This window comes from Schistocerca cancellata, chromosome 9, assembly GCF_023864275.1.
Source record: "Schistocerca cancellata isolate TAMUIC-IGC-003103 chromosome 9, iqSchCanc2.1, whole genome shotgun sequence".
Lineage (NCBI taxonomy): Eukaryota > Metazoa > Arthropoda > Insecta > Orthoptera > Acrididae > Schistocerca > Schistocerca cancellata.
Window position 1 is genome coordinate 82,253,656 of NC_064634.1, and position 25,869 is coordinate 82,279,524.

Sequence of the window (25,869 nt, forward strand, 5' to 3'; positions counted from 1 at the left end):
TCTTTCCAAGAATATATAACAAAAGCATCATTGTAATCTGGTGGTAAAAAGAACAAAGGAAAAGAAAAGTTAGATATGGAGAACGAACTGCAGCTCCTTTGTGGCATGAGTCAATCGGTGGCTAGCAGCCAATGGGTGCGCATCTTGTGACCTGAAAGAGGCGAGAAGAATAATATACCCTCGGATGCGGAATTCATTCGGCTCATTATTCATGTCAAATTTTGTTAGCTCTGTACTGTGAAAATTTCAGAGATTGTTACACAGGAAGAGAAATGGATAGTTTTGCCACATTTTTTAACACCAAGGGAGGACGCTGCCAGCACCTTCATAACAAAGTATCAGTTGAGTACTGTATAATATCATGGACCACTTATATTGTTTCTTTTCAATAGTAATTTTGTGTTCAGGCACTGTATTTTCTCCTTAGTCATTTACCAAGACAGGGTCCTACCCTAGTGCTACGATAATCCTAGTATCCTACACAATGTGATCAAAAGTAGCTGGATACCTGGCTGAAAATTACTTACAAGTTCGTGGCGCCCTCCATCTGTAATGCTGGAATGCAGCATGGGGTTGGCCCACCCCTAGCCTTGATGACAGCTACCACTCTCGCAGGCATACGTTCAATCCGGTGCTGTAACGTTTCTTAGGGAATGGCAACCCATTTTTCGTGGAGTGCTGCACTGCGGAGAGGAATCGGTGTCGGTCGGTGAAACCTGGCACGAAGTTGGCGTTCCAAAAAATCCCAAAGGTGTTCTACAGGATTCAGGTCAAGACTCTGTGCAGGTCAGTCCATTACAGATATGTTATTGTCCTGTAACCACTGTGCCACAGGCAGTGCATTATGAAGAGGTGCTTGATCGTGTTGAAAGAAGCAGTCGCCATCCCCGAATTTCTCTTCAACAGTGGGAAGCAAGAAGGTGCTTAAAACATCAGTGTAGGCCTGTGCTGTGATAGTGCCACGCAAAACACGACCACACCATAACATCACCGCCTCCGAATTCTACTGTTGGCACTACACACACTGGCAGATGGCGTTCACCAGACATTCGCCATACCCACACCCCGACATCGAATTGCCACATTGTGTACCGTGATTCGTCACTCCACACAACTTTTTTTCCACTGTTCAATCGTCCAGTGTTTAAGCTCCTTACTCCAAGCGATGCGTCGTATGGTATTTTCCGGCGTAATGTGTGGCTCGACCATGAAATCCAAGTTTTCTCACCTTCCACCTAACAGTCATAGTACTTGGAGTGTATCATGGTGCAGTCAGGAATTCATGTGTGATGGTCTGGATAGAAGTCTGCCTATTACACATTACGACCCTCTTCAACTGTCGGCGGTCTCTGTCAGTCAACAGTCGAGGTCGACCTGTACGATTGTGTGCTTACGTGCCCCTCCACGTTTCCATTTCACTATGACATCAGAAAAAGGGGACCTAGGGATGTTTAGGAGTGTGGAAATCTCGCGTGCAGACATATGACACACGTGACACCCAATCACCTGACCACGTTCGAAGTCCATGAGTTACGCGGAGCGCCCCATTCTGCTCTCTCACGATGTCTAGTGACTACTGAGGTCGCTGATATGGAGTACCTGGCAGTTGATGGCAGCACAACGCACGTAATATGAATAATGTATGTTTTTTGGGATGTCCGGATACTTTTGATCACATGCTGTATCTTCTCTTTGTGCAGAGGTTCGTCATGCAGAATATATGGGTTGTCCTGTGACCAGTACCTGCAATTCTGGTAGTTTACTGAACCTGACAAATGAAACTAGGCTTCATCGGACGTGAAGTAAAGCAGGGTTTTCAAGTAACTGTTAGCAAATCATGTTAATAGCCTTCCATATCTGATATAGATCTTGAATAGTGCTGGTCATGGAGAAATTCTTACCACGATAGTTCGCCTTAAACATTTGTTTACATTTCTTGATGGAGCCTGTCTTTATGTAAAAATATCAGTTCGCTGTTCTAGCCCCATTTCTGTAACGACTCAACGAAATGAGCTCCTCACAACTGGCGTACTACTGAAGACACAAGTTCATTCAACTTTCCAATAAAATGCAGCGTACCTACGGTTTGAGACAGTGTTGCGCTTCACAAGCAATTGGACCAGAGACCATTAACCTGTAAGCGAGGAGTTCCGGTATTATGCGGGACAGCCTGTAGCACATGTTAAGGATTCCTACTGTTCCTTTAGCATCTGTAGCGCGGAATTAAATGAATCCCAATGCGTTATAATTAGTCAAATATTGTATTCACAGGCCCTACGGGAGCGATGGGCATGTGGATGAAGTACCTTCCTGGATTCCTCACTTAGAAGTGATTCCTGAAATCTTTTTAAGTAGGCTTTCGCGTTTCTGTCTATAAGGGTCTAACAATCCCTTGACTGTCTGTCGTGGTAAAGAAAAGAGTTCGACACTCCGTGCTCTCATTTTTTATATCGATTCAGCATCGCAAGATAGTCCTATGTAGTATGGGTCCCACACATTTCAGTAATGATCGCCAGTATGTGCTTGAAAGTATCCGAACACTCTTACGTAATACGGAACCGACCATTAGAATTCACGGGAGCTCAACCCGACAGTGAAAAAAGTTGCTTGGAGTATTGTATTGTCAGTAGAGAAGGAGTAACAGCATGATGGCTCGTTCCACGAGAGCTCAGAGACTTCGACGTCGAATATTTATTGGATGTTACCCGACTAACAGATCCATCGGAGACGTTTCTACGGCTGTAAAGCTGCCTACGTCGACGTTGATGGAGCGATTGTGGTATGGGAAGACAGAGGAACGACCACAGCTAAACCACTACCAAGTAGACCTCATGTTCAGACGGACACGGGCCGCCGAACATTGTGAAGGGTAGCTCTAGAAAGATCGGTGGAAGGGAATCACTTGTGAGTTGCAAAGTGCTACCAGCGGTGCAACTAGCACCATAATTGTGTGTTGGGAGTCGAGCTAGCACAATATTCGTGCGTAGGGAGTCAAAACGAATGGGGTACAGTAGTCGACTAGCTCCTAGTAAGCCACACGTTTATGTATTCAAAGCTAAGAGACGCTTTGAGTGGTCCAAAGAGCGACACCACAGGACAGTGGATGCAGGAAGCGAGAGATTTGGAGCGATGAGTCACTGTATACCCTGTGGTAATCCGATGGAAGGATTTGTATTTTGCCGGCCATTGTGGCCGAGCGGTTCTAGGCGCTTCAGTCTGTAACCACGCGACCGCTACGGTCGCAGGTTCGAATCCTGCTTCGGGCATGGATGTGTGTGATGTCCTTGGCTTAGTTAGGTTTAAGTAGTACTAAGTTTTATGGGACTGATGACCTCAGATGTTAAGTTCCACAGCGCTCAGAGCCATTTGAACCATTTTTTTGATTTGTGAGTGGTGAATTCCTGGAGAACGTTAAAATGGTTCAAATGGCTCTGAGCACTATGAGACTTAACTTCTGAAGTCATCAGTCCCCTAGAACTTACCTGTAGTGCTAACAGTGAAGTGTGGACTGAGAAGTGGTGTTGCGGTGTGGGAGTGTTTCTCGAGGTTAGGGTGTGGTCCTCTTATTATGCTTAAGATAATGTTTGATGTGGGAAGGATATGAACATATTTTACAGCATTGCGTCCTGTGTACAATAGAGGAAAGTTCGAAGACGATTCTTGTTTGTATCAGCCTGCTAACTCACGCTGTCACAAAGCAGCGCCTGTGAGGCAACGGTTTGTGGATAATAACATTCCTGAAACGAACAGACCTGCCCAGGGCTCTGGATTGTAGCCAATGGAACATTTTTCGGATGAGTTACAACGTTGACTTCTCTCCAGACGCCAGCGTCCATATCACTACCTTCTTTGGTTTCAGTTCTTGAGGAAGCATGGGGCACTATTGTTCCATAGGCATTCAGACACCTCACTGAAAGTGTTCCCAGCAGAGTAAAGCCGTCATAGAGACGAAGGAAGGACACACTCCAGGTAATAAGTGTCCGGATACTTTTGATCATATAGTGTATAATAGGTCGTCTGAGTGTGTTGTAAGCAATTTCCTTCACAGATTGACTTGATTTTCCCACTATGCTGCCAGTGGGTCCAAGTCTACCAACTGATTGACTTATGTGATCGATCCATTTCATAGCCCTACAGTTTGTTTACATCCAGGTATTTGTTTGTGTTGATTGATTCCAATTGCGAAACTAGACCTATAACTATGTAAATGTCTGTTCTTTGTCCGTAATACCATGACATGTGCAGTGTCTTCGCCAAAGTGACTCACAGGTGAGAAGATTTACCACAACTCCCTAGAATGATATACACTCATGCTCATAAATTAAGCATAATGCTGATACATGGTGAAACAACGCTCTGGTGGGCGGTTTGCGGGTTTAAATCACCTCGGGGTATGACCATGCGGTGCATTTGACCTGCAGTCGTCGTACGGTGGCACTGGCAGCAGTCCACATACGCAGAGGTGTGTTGGTGCATGTCAGAGTACGGTGCAGCGAGTAATGTGCAGACGTTTCCAGAAGCGCTAATAGTGACTGTGTGTTGAAAATGGCTCAAAGAACACATATTGCTAACGTTATGAGGGGTAGAATACCTGGGCGACTGGAGGCTGGTCAAACACAGCAGGTCGTAGCACGGGCTCTCCATGTGCCACAAACTGTGATCTCAAGATTATGGCAACGATTTCAGCAGGCAGGAAACGTGTCCAGGTGCTACAGTACGGGACGTCCACAGTGTACAACACCACAAGAAGATCGGTATCTCACCATCAGTCTCTCCAGACACACAGTCTACAGACGACTGCACGGACATGGTTTATTCGCCGGGAGACCTGCAAGGTGCATTCCACTGACCCTTAGTCAGAGGAGAGCCCGTAAAGCCTGGTGTCAAGAATGGTCATTGGAACAGTGGTTCCAGGTTACGTTCACGGACGGGTCCAGGTTTAGTCTGAACAACGATTCTCGCCGGTTTCTCACCTGGCGTGAACCAGGAACCAAATACCAACCCCTTAATGTCCTTGAAAGGGACCTGTATGGAGGTCGTGGTTTGATGGTGTGGGGTGGGATTATGTTTGGTGCACGTATATCCCTGCATGTCTTTGACAGAGGAACTGTAACAGGTCAGGTGTATCGGGGCGTCATTTTGCACCAGCATGTCCGCCTTTTCAGGGATGCAGTGGGTCCCACCTTCCTCCTGATGGATGACAACGCATGGCCCCACTGAGCTGCCATCGTGGAGGAGTACCTTGAAACAGAAGATATCAGGCAAATGGAGTGACCTGCCTGTTCTCCAGACCTAAACCCCATATAGCACGCCTGGGATGCTTTCGGCCGGCGTATTGTTCCACAACTTCAAACCCCTACGACACTTCAGGGGCTCCAACAGGCACTGGCGCAAGAATGGGAGGCTATACCCCAACAGCTGCTCTACCACCTGAACCAGAGTTTGCCAACCCGTTGTGTAGCATGTGTACGTGTGCATGGTGATCATATCCCACATTGATGTTGGGGTACATGCTCAGGAAACAGTGCCGTTTTGTAGCACATGTGTTTCGGGAAGGTTTTCTCAACTTATCACCAATACCGTGGACTTACATATCTGTGTCGTGTGTGTTCCCTATGTGCCTATGCTATTAGCGCCAGTTTTCTGCAGTGCCACGTTGTGTGGCACCACATGCTGCAGTTATCCTTAATTTATGAGCATGAATGTATGAAATAGACAAAATGGTTTTGTGAACCAACACTTTATTCAGTTTTATAAAAACACTAATAAATACAACTTGTCATATAAAAAACTACTTAACTGTTACTTTGTTCAATGTATCAACAAATAAATACAATAACAATTCACGTCTGTCATTATATCATCGCATGGAGTCGTCGATATGTACAGTTCCCTGGCGTGATTGTCACACACACGTATCACACATGAGTTTTTTTAGCGTCAGCGGTAGCTGTATAAGCGAGTAAGAAAGGGATAAGGAAGAGAAGGAAGAAGAAATATTCTCGGTGGCCGATGAACGCGCTGGGTCGTCGGTTTCAGTGTTCCGATGTCGGAGTCGGTGCTCATCCTCAGGGGTGGACGGGCAGCGGCAGCGGGCCGTGGGGCGCCGGTGGGGGTGGTGGTGGCGGCGGCAGCGTGGGCGGCTGTGGGGGCGGCGGCAGGGGGTGTCCCACCTGCGGGACAGAGGCACGTGACACACCACACAGCAGGTAGAAGACTACTGGGAATCAGTTCTACGCCCAAGTGCCACAGAAACACCAGCTTTAGTGTAGACATTATGTATCTGTTATTCTGGTCACCTGCGCATTGCTGTTGTTGTTATGGACTGGTCTTTGGTCTTAAGGCTGGTCTGATGGAGCCCTCCAGCTAGTCTGCCTTATTACCCTTCCACTTCTGCATAGCTAATACTAGATAGATCCATCAGTACCAATTTGTTGTAGTCAGTCCTTGATGTTCCTTGCCATATTTATCCCTTGTAGTTTCCTCCATTACCAAACTAACTATTGCTTGATGCTGTTCTATTAGTCAAATTGTGGCATAAATACCTTTTCTCAACAATCTGATTCAGCATTTCGTCAATAACCAATTTATCGGTCCAATCTTCAAAGTTCTCTGAGAGAATTACTATGTCATCGTAAAACCTTGAAGTTTTTATTTCTTCTATTTGAACATTAATTGCTTTCCCAAATTTGCCCTCGATTTTCATTTACTGCTAGCTGCAGTACTGTTAGTTAGCGATCTGAGTAATCTACAAGGGTCGCATTACAGAGCAAGTGACATCAATAATGCATGTGGTATTTGGCTCGTGTAGTGGTGTATACGGTACTCACCCTCTTGACGACGGCGTTGAATCCGTTGTGGGGGTCGGCGGTGTACTCGACGATTCGGATGGTACCATCCGCATCGGCCAGACTGTACGCTCCACGCACCGTGTCCCCCTCACGAGTCTCCCACTGCTCCTTGTGGTCTCCCGTGTGGGAGTCCTTCACAGCATAGTCGTACTGGTAGTGAGCTGGGGCCTGCCAACACAGTGTTGCAGCGTCAGGGGCTGGTCACTTGTCGTCTAAGCTCTGGTGTAGGATATAGGACCATGCACGGTCGGGACTCCGCAGCACAGCGCTACTGATAGTGAGAACTGAAGGAAGATTGTGTACCTCAGCATAGTCCATCATCAGAGACTGGTCACTTGTCAGCCACGCACTCGGAATAAAGGACAGCACATGGAGTAAGATATACAGCCAGACATAGTTGAGATCATCTATAGTCCTACTATAAGATGGTGGTACTAAGCTTCAGTCTTCAGAGGCTAGCCACCTATCGGCTAGGTTCTGGTGTGGAAGGGTTGTGTAAGACATCCAACGGTCCTAAGCACAGTGATCTACCATCAAGGGCTCGCCACATGTCGGTCAGGCGCTGGGAATGAAGGGTGACACACAGTAAATGATATTCAACCCGGCATGAATGAGGTCCTCACATAATACAGCGCTATTTACAACTCGAGGATACTGCTGCTTACTACAGCACAGCGTCCCACCGTCAGAGGCTGTTTATCTGTCAGACAGATACTAGGTATGACGGGCAGCACATGATGAGAGATAGGGAACAATCATGGGCGACGCACGCCCGATAGTAGAGACCTGGGGGTAGGTCCATTCAGCACAGTGATCAGTTGTCAGTGACTTGGCCCTTGTTAGCTAAAGAATGCAGACAGATTGTAGTAAATGGTGGGAGCACTCCAACAGGCCATGGCAGACTGACTTACTGGTAGTGAGGACTTGGTAGGTCGCCTGCTCAGCATACGATCACTTGTCAGTGGACAGTTCCCGTCAGCTAGGAACTGCAGACAGATGCTAGAAGAAGGCCAATGGTGCAGGTATGTGACGCCCTTGTCACAGCCGTAGCAGCTAGTGAGGCTTGACGATGGTGTTAGTTCAGTGATCAACAGTCAGTCGCTAGTCCACTGACAGCTAAAGGATATGATGGAAGAGTACCAACCAAGCATGGGCGAGAGGCTCACAGCAGAGTCGCACTGATATTGAAAAACTGAGCAGCAGGCTGTTCAGGATAGTAGTCAGCAGTCTGCATTGCGTAAATACCTATGAGAAGGCTATTTCGTACAGACGACAGCACACGGTGAAAGGTCGCCAATCAAGGACTGACGAGACAGTCACGCGTTGTCCTATAGTTTGTGGGCTAAGTTCGTAAGCCACGTATATATCAACGATAAAAGAAAAAGAAATTGACTTTCATCGGTGTTGGTAAGCATACGTATCAGATGATTTTTTTACTACGTTTCAAACAGGCGTGACGTGTAGTTTGTAGGCGGGCAGGCCTTTTCAGCGTGTGATGTGATTCTGTAGATACAGGTAAAAGACCATAAAGACTGAGACAGCTGCAGAGACGAAAACGGAATTGGATAAAGTTCATGCGAAATCAGCACTGGCGCTGAAGGCTATTTGGGAATAATTAGTTTCATTGAGGACATCAGAGGTGGCCACACGTGTAACCGTTGCAAACCTTTAGGATACTGTAACAGACTTGAACAGAAAGGAAGTGTGAGAAACAATTTTATTGTATAGATTTAAAATCAATAGGTACAAATATTCTGCAAGAAACTCGTAATTCGCAAAGCCGTGTGGGGTCTTGGTGAAGTGACTGCTAATTCTTTATCAAGAACAGATAAGGACGAATATTTCAGTATTTCTGACAAAATTTAGGCTCCTTTCAGATCGATCACCAACGAAGACACCTAGATCACTGGAGGCGAGTGGAGTGCAGGTGAGTATCATGAAGGTGGTAAAGGAGAGCACCAAAGAAATCGAAGGCCGACTTTTTGACTGCAAGGTGATGGCGTCCCCAATTCCAAGAGTGTTACTACGCTCACATAATTGTTTGGCAAAGAGAGAGCCATAGCTACTCGTTATTAGGCATCAATATTCCATAGTTCGGACAGCAAATAAGAATGATGCACAAGAAAATGTTCTTTCACAATATAGCTCGCCAACAGTTGTCACAGAATCGAAGCAAGAATCAGATGGTATTTTACCCAGCCTCTCGTCCATGCTATTCTCCTCATACAGCTACAAGAGATTTAGGGGTACTTCCCAACTTGAAAACTTGTCTTGGAGGAAAGAACTTTCATTACACGAGGAAGCCATCATCTTCATGACAGAATCTTTTGAATTTAAATATCATATGTATACAAATCTTTCAAGTGACACCCAAGCCTTTTTGGATCCGTTGTCATACATGTGGTGTTTTAAAAGTTGTAAGGTAAAACTCTACAGTAGAGAGCTACTACAAATCATGTATTTTAAGTGGTGATTGAGTGGATGACATATTTGCCAGACAGAGTCAACGACTCCACGTTGGACGTAGATAATGAGTAGCTCTGCGTGAGTATGCTTCACTTACATTATTTGTATTTCCCGTATTTTATTTATTGTAATGGCACTGTATCTGTTCTACGAACAATGCTCCAATATTTATTAATAGGTACAATACCTTGTGTAGAATACAGTTTTAAAACTGTAGAAATCATGGTCAATGTTTAAGAAACATGTATTTTGCAACTGGTTGGCTATCATTTCCTGTCCATTGAGGCTCTTTTGAATAGTTTGGAAGAAATAACAACATAAAAATTCAGTGAAAATATCTGGCCGAAATTGGTGGCAGAATTACGAGGCTGCATCCACAAAAACAAATACACTGAAAATCTCTTACCGATATTGATTGCAGAAGTAGGAGATTGCATCCAGAAATAAAGCAAATTTTCCTTTCTATAAATGATTTTTCTTTTTCTTTACTAACGTACCAAACTGCGCTTATTAGCATTATTTTGTTTCTAGTTCACGGTAACACACACTGTAGAATTCTTCTAAATTTTTGACAGCTGCCATGAATGCTGGTACCCGCAAGCCGCCACATACTTACCACATAGTCGTAGATGATCTCGTGCTGAGGTGGTGGTGGGGGTGGTGGTGGTGGGGGTGGAGGTGGTGGGGGTGGTGGAGGCGCGTGGCCGTGGATGACGCCACCACTCACCACCGCCACCAAAGTGGCCGCCAGCACCTGGACGGAGAAGAAGCGACACTGTTAGCGACCCCGTCTGTGTACCACCCAACCACATAAGGTTGATGCTACATGGGAGTTGACTACAGCTTCTGTAGTTGCGCTCATACGCATGTTCATAAAATTACTAAAGGTATTCGGGATTAATAAACAGAAAAATAGAAAAGAAAACTGATGACACATCTTAACTATAGACGTCATGGAGTTAGTTACACAGGTTGTCGCATGCAAACACCATTGCGCAATTAGGGATGCTCATTGCCGGAAGAGCTCACATTTTCTGGGTATCTTGCAGAGACAGTTCTGCTACGGTACATATGACATGTGCTCCCTGCCGCCGTTGGATAAGCAGCTGCAGCAGCAAGTCGTATACTCCTAGCTCACTCATTTGTTACATAGTTTAATTCTTAATTTCTTTGCGTATTTTTGGTACTTGCATTGTTTAATTCATAAATTTCGGGCGTATTATAGTATTTGTGAGTTGTAGCATCGCGTTTTAGTACCTGAATAGTGTAAATTCGCGTAGTCGTCTGTCTTCTGTTTTTGTTTTGAACGGCCAGTGTCGGTTGGTCACAGTCAGTGTGCTCCCTGCCGCCGTTGGATAAGCAGCTGCAGCAGCAAGTCGTATACTCCTAGCTCACTCATTTGTTACATAGTTTAATTCTTAATTTCTTTGCGTGTTTTTGGTACTTGCATTGTTTAATTCATAAATTTCTGGCGTATTATAGTATTTGAGAGTTGTAGCATCGCGTTTTAGTACCTGAATAGTATAAAATCGCGTAGTCGCCTTCCGCCGCCGAGCAGTGTGTCAGCAGTGCGCAAGTAGCAGCATTACTGCATTTACTAGGCAATCTTGTATTTTAATAACCGTTTAAATTTTGTGTCGATTTGTTTGCGCTCTCTGTAGATTAGTTCAGACGTTCTTTGCACAACAGTTTTTAGCATGGATAGGGATTGCAACTGCTGTGTTCAGATGCAGGCTGAGTTGGCATCCCTTCCCTCCCAGCTTCAGGCAGTGTTGGCTTCGGTCACACAGCTTGAGGCTGTTGCCAATGGGCATCACTGTGGGGGTCCGGATGGGGGTTTGTCGGGGACGGCCAGCTCGTCCCACGCATCCCCCGATCGGACTACGACTGTGGTTGCCCAGGATACTGCCCGCATTGAGGCTGATCCCTCACCTGTGGTAGAGTGGGAGGTCGTCTCAAGGTGTGGCAGGGGCGAAAGACATTCCGGAGGGCTGAACGGAAGGCCTGTCCAGTTTGTCCGACAAACCAATTTCAGGCTCTGTCTAAGGCTGATACTGGTCTTCGGCCTGACATAGCTGCTTGTCCTGTTCCAGAGGTTGCCCCTCAGTCTGCAAGATCCGGGCAGTCGCAGAGGGTGGGCTTACTGGTAGTTGGGAGCTCCAACGTCAGGCGCATAGTGGGGCCCCTTAGGGATATGGCAGCAAGAGAGGGGAAGAAAACCAATGTGCACTCCGTGTGCATACCGGGGGGAGTCATTCCAGATGTGGAAAGGGTCCTTCCGGATGCCATGAAGGGTACAGGGTGCACCCATCTGCAGGTAGTCGCTCATGTCACCAATGATGTGTGTCGCTATGGATCGGAGGAAATCCTCTCTGGCTTCCGGCGGCTATCTGATTTGGTGAAGACTGCCAGTCTCGCTAGCGGGATGAAAGCAGAGCTCACCATCTGCAGCATCGTCGACAGGACTGACTGCGGACCTTTGGTACAGAGCCGAGTGGAGGGTCTGAATCAGGGGCTGAGGCGGTTCTGCGAGCGTGTGGGCTGCAGATTCCTCGACTTGCGCCATAGGGTGGTGGGGTTTCGGGTTCCGCTGGATAGGTCAGGACTCCACTACACGCAACAAGCGGCTACACGGGTAGCAGGGGTTGTGTGGCGTGTGCTGGGCGGTTTATTAGGTTAGACGGCCTTGGGCAAGTACAGAAAGGGCAACAGCCTCAACGGGTGCGGGGCAAAGTTAGGACATGCGGGGACCAAGCAGCAATCGGTATTGTAATTGTAAACTGTCGAAGCTGCGTTCGTAAAGTACCGGAACTTCAAGCGCTGATAGAAAGCACCGAAGCTGAAATTGTTATAGGTACAGAAAGCTGGCTGAAGCCAGAGATAAATTCTGCCAAAATGTTTACAAAGGCACAGATGGTGTTTAGAAAGGATAGATTGCATGCAACCGGTGGTGGAGTGTTCGTCGCTGTTAGTGGTAGTTTATCCTGTAGTGAAGTAGAAGTGGATAGTTCCTGTGAATTATTATGGGTGGAGGTTACACTCAATAACCGAGCTAGGTTAATAATTGGCTCCTTTTACCGACTCCCGACTCAGCAGCATTAGTGACAGAACAACTGAGAGAAAATTTGGAATACATTTCACATAAATTTTCTCAGCATGTTATAGTCTTAGGTGGAGATTTCAATTTACCAGATATAGAATGGGACACTCAGATGTTTAGGACGGGTGGTAGGGACAGAGCATCGAGTGACATTATACTGAGTGCACTATCCGAAAATTACCTCGAGCAATTAAACAGAGAACCGACTCGTGGAGATAACATCTTGGACCTATTGCTAACAAACAGACCCGAACTTTTCGACTCTGTATGTGCAGAACAGGGAATCAGTGATCACACGGCCGTTGCAGCATCCCTGAATATGGAAGTTAATAGGAATATAAAAAAAAGGGAGGAAGGTTTATCTGTTTAGCAAGAGTAATAGAAGGCAGATTTCAGACTACCTAACTGATCAAAACTAAAATTTCTGTTCCGACACTGACAATGTTGAGTGTTTATGGAAAAACATCTTGGACGTAAATCGTAAAATGCGTTTTAGACAGGAACGTGCCGAGTAAAACTGTGAGGGACGGGAAAAACCCACCGTGGTACAACAACAAAGTTAGGAAACTACTGCGAAAGCAAAGAGAGCTTCACTCCAAGTTTAAACGCAGCCAAAACCTCTCAGACAAACAGAAACTAAACGATATCAAAGTTAGCGTAAGGAGGGCTATGCGTGAAGCGTTCAGTGAATTCGAAAGTAAAATTCTATGTACCGACTTGACAGAAAATCCTAGGAAGTTCTGGTCCTACGTTAAATCAGTAAGTGGCTCGAAACAGCATATCCAGAAACTTCGGGATGATGAAGGCATTGAAACAGAGGATGACACGCGTAAAGCTGAAATACTAAACACCTTTTTCCAAAGCTGTTTCACAGAGGAGGACCGCACTGCAGTTCCTTCTCTAAATCCTCGCACAAACGAAAAAATGGCTGACATCGAAATAAGTGTCCAAGGAATAGAAAAGCAACTGGAATCACTCAACAGAGGAAAGTCCACTGGACCTGACGGGATACCAATTCGATTCTACACAGAGTACGCGAAAGAACTTGCCCCCCTTCTAACAGCCGTGTACCGCAAGTCTCTAGAGGAACGGAAGGTTCCAAATGATTGGAAAAGAGCACAGGTAGTCCCAGTCTTCAAGAAGGGTCGTCTAGCAGATGCGCAAAACTATAGACCTATATCTCTGACGTCGATCTGTTGTAGAATTTTAGAACATGTTTTTTGCTCGAGTATCATGTCGTTTTTGGAAACCCAGAAGCTACTATGTAGGAATCAACATGGATTCCGGAAACAGCGATCGTGTGAGACCCAACTCGCTTTATTTGTTCATGAGACCCAGAAAATATTAGATACAGGTTCCCAGGTAGATGCTATTTTTCTTGACTTCCGGAAGGCGTTCGATACAGTTCCGCACTGTCGCCTGATAAACAAAGTAAGAGCCTACGGAATATCAGACCAGCTGTGTGGCTGGATTGAAGAGTTTTTAGCAAACAGAACACAGCATGTTGTTATCAATGGAGAGACGTCTACAGACGTTAAAGTAACCTCTGGCGTGCCACAGGGGAGTGTTATGGGATCATTGCTTTTCACAATATATATAAACGACCTAGTAGATAGTGTCGGAAGTTCCATGCGGCTTTTCGCGGATGATGCTCTAATATACAGAGAAGTTGCAGCATTAGAAAATTGTAGCGAAATGCAGGAAGATCTGCAGCGGATAGGCACTTGGTACAGGGAGTGGCAACTGACCCTTAACATAGACAAATGTAATGTATTGCGAATACAATAGAAAGAAGGATCCTTTATTGTATGATTATATGATAGCAGAACAAACACTGGTAGCAGTTACTTCTGTAAAATATCTGGGAGTATGCGTGCGGAACGATTTGAAGTGGAATGATAATATAAAATTAATTGTTGGTAAGGCGGCTACCAGGTTGAGATTCATTGGGAGAGTCCTTAGAAAATGTAGTCCATCAACAAAGGAGGTGGCTTACAAAACACTCGTTCGACCTATACTTGAGTATTGCTCATCAGTGTGGGATCCGTACCAGGTCGGGTTGACGGAGGAGATACAGAAGATCCAAAGAAGAGCGGCGAGTTTCGTCACAGGGTTATTTGGTAACCGTGATAGCGTTACGGAGATGTTTAACAAACTCAAGTGGCAGACTCTGCAAGAGAGGCGCTCTGCATCGCGGTGTAGCTTGCTCGCCAGGTTTCGAGAGGGTGCGTTTCTGGATGAGGTATCGAATATATTGCTTCCCCCTACTTATACCTCCCGAGGAGATCACGAATGTAAAATTAGAGAGATTAGAGCGCGCACGGAGGCTTTCAGACAGTCGTTTATCCCGCGAACCATACGCGACTGGAAACGCACGCCAAAAATGAAGTACGCGGATTAGGGCAGGGCGGTGCACGAAACACCGGCCCCAGATACTAGACATCACTGAAGCCCGCAAATTGTCGTCTAGTGTTCTGAAGCTGTTGCGACTGCATTTAGTATTGTCACTGTTTCTTTGTTTTCTTATTATTACATGTTTATCCATTTGTTGTCCTATCTGCTCGTAATAAGCAACAATCAGTGCGTAATTGGCGAGCGGTCTGTATTGTGGCCCGTTTTTCGTGCACCACCTGTACGATTCTCGTGGGCAAAACGTCCAAATTGCACACTGATTAACCATTAAATTCTGGCAGTCTGTTGTGGCCGAGCGGTTCTAGGCGCTTCAGTCCGGAATCGCGCTGCTGCTACGGTCGTAGGTTCGAATCCTGCCTCGGGCATGGATGCGTGTGCTGTCCTTAGGACAGTTAGATTTAAGTAGTTCTAAGTCTAGGGGCAGGGGCAGATGTGGACTCTGACCACAATCTATTGGTTATGACCTGTAGATTAAAACTGAAGAAACTGCAAAAAGGTGGGAATTTAAGGAGTTGGGACCTGGATAAACTGAAAGAACCAGAGGTTGTAGAGAGTTTCAGGGAGAGCATAAGGGAACAATTGACAGGAATGGGGGAAAGAATACAGTAGAAGAAGAATGGGTAGCTTTGAGGGATGAAGTAGTGAAGGCAGCAGAGGATCAAGTAGGTAAAAAGACGAGGGCTAATAGAAATCCTTGGGTAACAGAAGAAATATTGAATTTAATTGATGAAAGGAGAAAATATAAAAATGCAGTAAATGAAGCAGGCAAAAAGGAATACAAACGTCTCAAAAATGAGATCGACAGGAAGTGCAAAATGGCTAAGCAGGGATGGCTAGACGACAAATGTAAGGATGTAGAGGCTTATCTCACTAGGGGTAAGATCGATACTGCCTACAGGAAAATTAAAGAGACCTTTGGAGATAAGAGAGCCACTTGTATGAACATCAAGAGCTCAGATGGAAACCCAGTTCTAAGCAAAGAAGGGAAAGCAGAAAGGTGGAAGGAGTATATAGAGGGTCTATACAAGGGCGATGTACTTGAGGACAATATTATGGAAATGGAAGAAGATGTAGATGAAGATGAAATGGGAGATACGATACAGCGTGAAGAGTTTGACAGAGCACTGAAAGACCTGAGTCGAAACAAGGCCCCCGGAGTAGACAACATTCCATTGGAACTACTGACGGCCTTGGGAGAGCCAGTCCTGACAAAACTCTACCATCTGCTGAGCAAGATGTATGAAACAGGCGAAATACCCTCAGACTTCAAGAAGAATATATTAATTCCAATCCCAAAGAAGGCAGGTGTTGACGGATGTGAGAATTACCGAACAATCAGTTTAACAAGCCAAAGCTGCAAAATACTAACACGAATTCTTTACAGACGAATGGAAAAACTAGTAGAAGCCGACCTCGGGGAAGATCAGTTTGGATTCCGTAGAAATACTGGAACACGTGAGGCAATACTGACCTTACGACTTATCTTAGAAGAAAGATTAAGGAAAGGCAAACCTACGTTTCTAGCATTTGTAGACTTAGAGAAAGCTTTTGAGAATGTTGACTGGAATACTCTCTTTCAAATTCTAAAGGTGGCAGGGGTAAAATACAGGGAGCGAAAGGCTATTTACAATTTGTACAGAAACCAGATGGCAGTTATAAGAGTCGAGGGACATGAAAGGGAAGCAATGGTTGGGAAGGGAGTAAGACAGGGTTGTAGCCTCTCCCCGATGTTATTCAATTTGTATATTGAGCAAGCAGTAAAGGAAACAAAAGAAAAATTCGGAGTAGGTATTAAAATCCATGGAGAAGAAATAAAAACTTTGAGGTTCGCCGATGACATTGTAATTCTGTCAGAGACAGCAAAGGACTTGGAAGAGCAGTTGAATGGAATGGATGGTGTCTTGAAGGGAGGATATAAGATGAACATCAACAAAAGCAAAACGAGGATAATGGAATGTAGTCGAATTAAGTCGGGTGATGTTGAGGGTATTAGATTAGGAAATGAGACACTTAAAGTAGTAAAGGAGTTTTGCTATTTGGGGTGCGAAATAACTGATGATGGTCGAAGTAGAGAGGATATAAAATGTAGACTGGCAATGGCAAGGAAAGCGTTTCTGAAGAAGAGAAATTTGTTAACATCGAGTATAGATTTAAGTGTCAGGAAGTCATTTCTGAAAGTATTTGTATGGAGTGTAGCATTGTATGGAAGTGAAACATGGACGGTAAATAGTTTGGACAAGAAGAGAATAGAAGCTTTCGAAATGTGGTGCTACAGAAGAATGCTGAAGATTAGATGGGTAGATCACATAACTAATGAGGAAGTATTGAATAGGATTGGGTAGAAGAGAAATTTGTGGCACAACTTGACCAGAAGAAGGGATCGGTTGGTAGGACATGTTCTGAGGCATCAAGAGATCACCAATTTAGTATTGGAGGGCAGCGTGGAGGGTAAAAATCGTAGGGGGAGACCAAGAGATGAATACACTAAGCAGATTCAGAAGGATGTAGGTTGCAGTAGGTACTGGGAGATGAAGAAGCTTGCACAGGATAGAGTAGCATGGAGAGCTGCATCAAACCAGCCTCAGGACAGAAGACCACAACAACAACAAGTCTAGGGGACAGATGACCTCAGACGTTAAGTCCCATAGTGATCAGAGCCATTTCAACCATTCTGGCAGTCTATGATCCAAGTGCAGTGTCGAGTCCAGCCGTAGTGAACTGGCGCCAACAATTTGAAGAAAGCCGCATAGACTTACGGTGATGCTGATACAGAAGGAAAGAAGATCTTGCACCATGCGATTACCATCTTTTCGGCAAACTGAAAATACGTTGTTGGGGGAAAGAGATTTTTCCAGCGATGAGGATGTTCTCACAGTGGTTTTCTAACAGCCCTGTGACCAAGGAGCGGATTTTATATCGTCGGGGAACTGAACGATTTGTAGAACATTCTGACTGGTATTCACGGAGACTTGCTGACTATGTTGTTGAAACAGTGCCATGCATCTTTGTCATTTTAAAGTATAGTGTAACATTCAGTAAAAGTTACTTGGCCTGCCATAATATTGTCATAACTTAATTTTTTAAATCTTCTCATTAATTTACGTCTACAGCTACATAGATACTCCGCAAACCACCGTACGGTGTGTGGCGGAGAGTACCCTCCACCACTACTAGTCATCTCGTTTCCTGTGCCACTCGCAAACAGAGAGAGAGAGAGAGAAACGACTGTCTTTATGCCTCCGTATGAACCCTAATTTCTCTTATCTTATTTTCGTGGTCTTTACACGCAGTGTATGTTGGCTGCAGTAGAATAGTTCGGCAATCAGCTTCAAATGCTGGTTCTCTAAATTTTTCCAAAACTGTTCCTCGAAAAGAACGTCACCTTCCTTCCAGGGATACCCATTTGACTTCCCGCAGCATCTCCGTAACACTTAGTGTCGTTCCAAGCTACCGGTAACAAATCTAGCAACCCGCCACTGAATTGCTTTCGTTGTCTTCCTTCAATCCGACCTGCTACGGATCCCGAACACTCGAGCAGTTTTCAAGAATAGGTCGCACCAGCATCCTGTATTCAGTCTCGTTTACAAGTAAACCACTCTTTCCTGAAATTCTCCCAATAAACCTTTCTTACCACCGTTCTCCCTTTGCAGCGTTACGTCCATATATTTAAACGACGTGACTGTGTCAAGCAGGACACTAGTAATACTGTAACCGAACATTACAGGTTTGTTCTTCCTTCTCATCCGCATTAAATTACATTTTTCCACAATCACAGCTAGCTGCCCTTCATCACACCAACAGATATTTCGTCCAAGTCGTCTTGTATCTTCCTATACTCACTCTACTTCTACACCTTACCGTACACCATAGCATCATCACCAAACAATCGCAGTTTGCTGCGCGGTTCCAGACTGAAGTGCATAGAACCGCTCGGCCACAACGGCCGGCAGAGAAGTGTTGTGATTGTGTGTATGTTTATGTGTCACTGGTTTCTGTGGAATCAGCACAGTAAAGACGGGTGGACGCAGAGACGTGACACAATAGCAGATAAATCTATCGTGTCTGTACGTGCCCGAGGACATGCCACGAATGAAGTTTCTGGACTCTGCAACGTTTGAACAAGAAATACTCTACCGCTACCTGCCGTGTAATACTGGTCGCAAAAAGATCCTAACCGACAGCGACTGGACGTAAGTTTGACGCCCTGTGAGTGACTGTTCGAAACCTGAGAGGAGCTGCTCGCGTCAATAAATGCAGCGGCTGATGTGAGAGAACGCAGTCACGCCGTTGGGGAGCGATGGTGACGGGTGTGCGGGTGAACGAACTTCCACAGACAGAGCAAACGATGAGAGATAACGATCGCGTTCAGAGATTGCCGTGGCAGGGTCCTCATAAAGCAACCCTGCTTGACTGGGAGAAACATGTTTGCGTTTCGGACAGTGTCAAAGACAGGCTCGCGTAGCAGATGTAAGAAAAAGAGCAGTCTCCGATGAAATACTTTAGGAAAGCAGCAGATGAATTCAAGTATTACGGTCTACAATGCATGAACACGTTAAGCAAGATTTCAGAGTGCAAGAATACAGACTGATATTTGTGAATGAATTATCTGGCAGCGACGCGCAGCGGCGAACTGCAACTTGCCCTGCTTTGTAGGCACAATTACCAAACGACGTGCCTCGGTCACGAGTGTTATCCTATGATTAAGTAGCTGTTACCCGTGAGTCACCTCACATGTCAGTAGTTTTCTTACGATGAGTCATGGTGAGTAAGTAAGTTACTGTATCTGCAGCAACGTCAGCTCCTCTCACGTGTCAGCCTGTTCGGGCATACACAGCTCATGATGTGTCCCCCCGTCTCACTCCTCACACATTCTCTAATCCAACTGCCCAACCATACGATGATGCGGCATGCACAGCCTCACTATTGAACGGTGTGTCCAAAGGGGCATGAGCTTCTACACATTATACAAAGCTATTCGGGCAGCACGGTACTCGAGGAGTGTACATAAAGGCTTTTTGGGCTAGGGGGTATTTTGAGGTGCTCTGATGAATACTCACCAGTCGATTCACAGCAAGGGAAGTCAAATGGCGTTCCGAATAAACACACTTCGACTGTCACAATTTTATCTGTAAACCGTGAAAGTATTCGTAATACTACGTTAAATAACGAAATTCCTAAGATGCTGAGGAAGTAGAGGCTGTTGGAGTCTAGGTTCAAAAGGTGACGCACGATAGAAGACAAGCGAAGACTACTGGAGATTCGTGCGTCCGTGAAAACATCTACGCGCGAAGCGTACAGTGACCACCACCGTCACACCTTAGCGGAAGGTCTGGTAGGAACCCGAGAAAATTCTGGTCGCACGTGAAACCGCTAAGCGGGTCTAAGACTTCCATTCAGTCCCTTGTTGACCAGTCTGGCAGCTGAAGATAGCAAAACGAAAGCCGAAGTTATAAATTTCATGCTCAAGAAATCGTTCACGCAAGAGAACCGTAAAGGCATACCGACATTTGACCATCGGACATGGACGCCATAGAAATAAGCATACCTGGCTTACAGAAGAAACTTAAAGTTTTGAAAACAAATAAATCACCAGATCCGGATGTAATCCCAATTCAGTTTTACAAAAAGTACTCTACGTCATTGGCCCCTTACCTAGGTTGCATTTATCGTGAATTTCCGGTCCAGCACAAAGCCCCAAGCGACTGGAAAAAAGCGCAGGTGACTCCAATATATACGGAAGGTAGAAAAACGGACCAGCAAAATTACAGACCAATATCCCTGACTTCTGTTTGCTACAGAATCATTGAAAAATTTCTTAGTTCGAATATAATAAACTTTCCTGAGGCTAAGCAGCTTAGCCGGCCGTAGTGGGCGAGCGGTTAAAGGCGCTACAGTCTGGAACCGCACGACCGCTACGGTCGCAGGTTCGAATCCTGCCTCGGGCATGGATGTGTGTGATGTCCTTAGGTTAGTTAGGTTTAAGTAGTTCTAAGTTCTAGGGGACTTATGACCACAGCAGTTGAGTCCCATAGTGCTCAGAGCCATTTGAACCATTAAGCAGCTTATGTCCATGAATCAGCATCGCTAGTGCGAAACTCAGCTTACCCTTCTCTCACATGACTTAGTGAAAACTATGGATGAAGGCCAACAGGCAAATTCCATATTTCTAGATTTCCGGTAAGCATTTGACACTGTCAGATTGAAGGAAGACATCGCAGCAATTCAGAGGAGGGCTGTTGGATCTGTTAGCGGTACATTCGAACAAAATGTGAGTGTTACGGAGGTGCTTCGGGAACTGAAGTGGGAATCCCTGGAGGGAAGGCGGGGTTCTTTTTGGGAAACACTATTAAGAAAATTTAGAGAACCGGCATTTAAGCTGCCTGCCGAACGATTCTACTGCTGGCAACATACATCGCGCGTAAGGACCACGAAGATAAGGTACGAGAAATTAGGGCTCATACAGAGCCGTACAGACAGTCGAGTCCGCAGCTCGCGGTCGTGCGGTAGCGTTCTCGCTTCCCGCGCCCGGGTTCCCGGGTTCGATTCCCGACGGGGTCGCCGGCCGCGGTGACCGTGCGGTTCTGGCGCTGCAGTCCGGAACCGCGAGGCTGCTACGGTCGCAGGTTCGAATCCTGCCTCGGGCATGGGTGTGTGTGATGTCCTTAGGTTAGTTAGGTTGAAGTAGTTCTAAGTTCTAGGGGACTTATGACCTAAGATGTTGAGTCCCATAGTGCTCAGAGCCATTTGAACCATTTTGAACCCGGCGGGGTCAGGGATTTTCTCTGACTCGTGATGACTGGGTGTTGTGTGATGTCCTTAGGTTAATTAGGTTTAAATAGTTCTAAGTTCTAGGGGACTGATGACCATAGATGTTAAGTCCCATAGTGCTAAGAGCCATTTGAACCATTTGAAGACAGTCGTTTTCCCCTCCGTCTATTCGCGAGTTGAACAGGAAAGGAAACGACAAGTAGTGCTACAGTGCACCCTCCGCCACGCACCGTACGGTGGCTTGCGGAACACCTATGTGGATATCGATGTAGATACACTGTGCAAAATTTAATAAGTTACTGTTACAAAGTATACGTCGCCACCCGTAGTACAAATGCGTACAGAGCATGTACACGCTGTCCAATTTATCTTGACCAATTTATGAAGCAAATGTTGTTTAGCTGTCGTATGAAGAGCAACACGTGTAAGCCGCCCGGATAGCAATGCGTGTTAACGTTCCGCAACCGGTACGGGGAGGAGCCGCAGGACCGGGTCGGTTATGCCGGCCAGCCTGGATGTGGTCTTCAACCGATTTCCCACATCCCCACTAGCTGAATACCGCACTGGTACCCACGTGTCGCTATAACTACACGATATGCAAAATTTCGAAAAAATTTCGCTCACTTTCATATGAATAACACTACACGAAGGCAGTTGTGTTGCACACGTTCCGTCCCGGGTGGAAACGGGGTGGCGACATTAAGGGCACGTCTTGAATTAACCACGACAAATCCGTTAATAACCATTCCGAACCTGCCACCGTTGCGAGACAAATGCACAAGACAAAGGAGAAGAAGAACAGCAATACATGTATTTTGAATGGCACCTTATCTTTCTCATACGAAAACATCACGTTTTTCAAAAATACCACAAAACTGACTTCTACTCTCCTGTACTGGGACAAAGCGTGATTACCATGAGAAAGGTAAGGATGTGTTAGATGACGATCATTTTGTCTTTAGGAAAGGTAAAGATGCCAGAGACGAAATTCTGACTTCGTGGTTGATTACGGAGGCAAGACTAAAGAAAAATCAAGACATGCTCATTGGATTTGTCGACCTGCTAAAGGCGTTGAAAATCTAAAGTGGTGCAAGATGTTCTCAATTCTCAGAAAAATAGGGGAAAGTTATAGGGATACACGGGTAATATACAATATGTACAAGAAACAAGATGGAAAAATAAGAGTGTACGAACAAGAACGAAGCGCTCGCATTAAAAAGGGTATAAGACAGGGATGCAGTGTTTCGGAGCTACTGTTCAATTTGTACATCGAAGAAGCAATGATGGAAATAAAAAGAAAGGTTCAGGAGCGGCATTAAACTTCAAGGCGAAAGGATATCAACGATATGATTCGCTGATGACATTGCTACTCTGAGTAAAAGTGAAAAAGAATTAATGATCTCCTGAATGGAATGAACAGTCTAATGAGTACAGAATATGGGCTGAGAGCAAATCGAAGAAAGACGAAAGTAATGAGAAGTAGAAGAGATAACAACAGCGAGAAACTTAACATCAGGATTGACAGTCACGGAGTAGATGAAGTTAAGGAATTCTGCTCATCATCATCATCATCATCATCATTTAAGACTGTTTATGCCTTTCAGCGTTCAGTCTGGAGCATAGCCCCTCTTTGCAGTTCCTCCATGATCCCCTACTCAGTGCTAACATTGGTGCCTCTTCTGATGTTAAAACTATTACTTCAAAATCATTCTTAACCCAATCCAGGTACCTTCTCCTCGGTCTACCCCGACTCCTCCTACCCTCTACTGCTGAATCCATGAGTCTCTTGGGTAACCTTGCTTCTCCCATGCGTGTAACATGACCCCACCACCTAAGCCTGTTCGCCCTGACTGCTACATCTATAGAGGAATTCTGCTACCTCGGCAAAAAGAATAACCAGTGACGGACGGAGCAAGGAGGCTATCAAAAGCAGACTAGCACTGGAAAAAAGGAGATTCCTGGCCAAGAGAAGTCTTCTAGAATCAAACGTAGGTCTTAATTCGAGGAAGAAATTTCTGAGAATGTACGTCTGGAGCACAGCATTGTATGACAGTGGAACATGGACTGTGGGGAAAAGGGAACAGGAGAGAATCGAAGCATTTGAGATGTGGTGCTATAGACGAATGTTGAAAATTAGGTGGACTGATAAGATAAGGAATGAGGAGGTTCCATGCAGAATTTGGGAGGAAAGGAATATATGGAAAACAATGAGAAGGAGAAAGAACAGGATGATAGGACATCTGTTACGACATCAGGGAATGACTGTAGAGGAAGACAGAAATCGGAATACATCTAGCAAATAATTGAGGACGCAAGTTGCATGTGCTACTCTGAGATGAAGAGGTTGGCACAGGAAATGAATTCGTGGCGCGCTGCAGAACACTGAGGACTGAATAACATGTATAAATAAATAAAAATAAAAAATGAACAAAGGTAACTCGTCCTTTTGTTGCTATTGTCAGCAAACAAATGAACAAACAAGGAAAGTGCATCAGCCAACCACTTTCAGTTGAAGTTTTGTGTACACTGGTGTACACTATTTTAACACAAGTCCTCAACTGAAGACGGGTGGCTGAATGACTTATGTGCATTGTCCTTGTATCTTCATTTGTTTACTGACAGTAGCGGGAAGTCCGCAGCTGGTAGTCTTGCGGTAGCGTTCTCGCTTCCCGCGCGCGGGGTCCCGGGTTCGATTCCCGGCGGGGTCAGTGATTTTCTCTGCCTCGGGATGACTGGGTCTTGTGTGTTCTTCATCATCATTGACTCGCAAGTCGCCGAAGTGGCGTCAACTAAAAAGGACTTGCAATACGGCGGCCGAACTTCCCCGCAATGCCATACGATCATTTCATTTCAGTACCGGAAAATGGAAGAGCTACCGAAATCCGTGTAACCACTTTTGTGCCAAGTTCATCGAATAGTTATGTTTCCCTGAACGGTAAACTGGGATACGTTATTGAACAGATAATGAGGAGAGGAAGTGGATTTCCATACAAGAAATGTGGGTGCTATTAAAAATAGACGTACTACTGTTCAGATCTTGGTTCAAAAAAGTTTAACAACATTTATATAATGTGACGCAGTATTCAGTGTGTGGCTAGCGCTGTAACGCTGGCTATTTGACGCGTGGTGATATACAGTTTAGTATGTTGACGACTCCCAAAACTGCGTATCTTTTAATTCTTTGTTTCTCCCGCTGATTTTGACGACGGTTTTATCCTACCATACGTGGATTGTCATGTGCTGTCCAAGTTCGTCTTTCGACTGTGTTTTGGAGATGTGTTAGTCATCATGCGTTGTTCAGATCGGATGTCCGTCTGCCCTTTCATTCAGGACCTTACCGAAGAATGACGTCTTTACGTACGTTTGTGCCCGGGAATTTGTGGCACATGAAGTATTAGTTTTATATGACCTAATGAAATACTTCCAGGTTATGAAACCGGTCGTCGTACATTGAAAACACAATAAACAGTTATTGCGGATTTCGACTTTCACTCAGTTTTAATGTAGACTATTTTACCATTTCTGACTTTAAATTGTTCGATTGTCCTTAACATTATGTACAAGTTTCTTAGCTGTGGTTGTCCGACCTATAAGGTTATTTGTGAGCAACCTTTGATTGATATACTTTTTATCTTGATTTTAGACAACAAAGTTATTTGGCGCTGGCCAAGATAAACCCGACACATGGTTTATGTAGATGGAGATATTAGAAACAGCAAAGGTGCCACGAATAGCGGGGCGCCCTGCTCAGGCTGAGGGCTGTACAGCGGACACATGTAGACTTACCAGAGCGATCTTCATGCTGCGATGGCCGCTTGCGACTGGCCAGCGTGAAGGCGGTCCACCGTTTTATACCCTGCGAGGCGGACCGCGGCGGGGGCGAAAGCTCGTACTTCCCGGCCCATAACAGTTACCGCAGCACCAGGCCGTGGCGGCGACGGGGCCCAAGAGCACGCGACTCCAGCCGCTCCAGAGGCCGTGCTGGAGAAGGGCCACGTCCAGGCCGAAAGGCCCGGAACTGCCGTCATTGGAGACACTGCGGTCTGAATGGCCTCTGGAAAGATGCTGTCGGAATCTGCAGACGCCAAGGTTCTTGTCGATGGTGTGGTCTTCAGTCCAAAGACGCTAGTCCAACCTCTTCATCTCCGCATAGCTGCGGCAGCCTACATCCATCTCAACCTGCTTACTGTGTTCAAGCCTTAGTCTCCCTTTAACATTCATCAATTCCGCGTAGCACCTCATTTCAAACGTCTGCGCTCTCTTCTTATACAT

General features: G+C 45.5%; 1 protein-coding gene across 1 annotated transcript; it reads right to left on the reverse strand.

Moving 5' to 3' along the window:
* Nucleotides 1-5,781: 5,781 nt before the first annotated feature.
* Nucleotides 5,782-25,398, reverse strand: LOC126101197 (cuticle protein 7-like). Its single transcript, XM_049911892.1, has 4 exons — nucleotides 25,384-25,398; nucleotides 9,934-10,071; nucleotides 6,831-7,019; nucleotides 5,782-6,173 (listed from the first exon to the last, which is right to left on the reverse strand). Exons 1-4 carry the CDS (start codon nucleotides 25,396-25,398, stop codon nucleotides 6,069-6,071), a joined length of 447 nt encoding a protein of 148 aa, XP_049767849.1. The 3' UTR covers nucleotides 5,782-6,068.
* Between the last annotated feature and the right edge of the window lie 471 nt (nucleotides 25,399-25,869).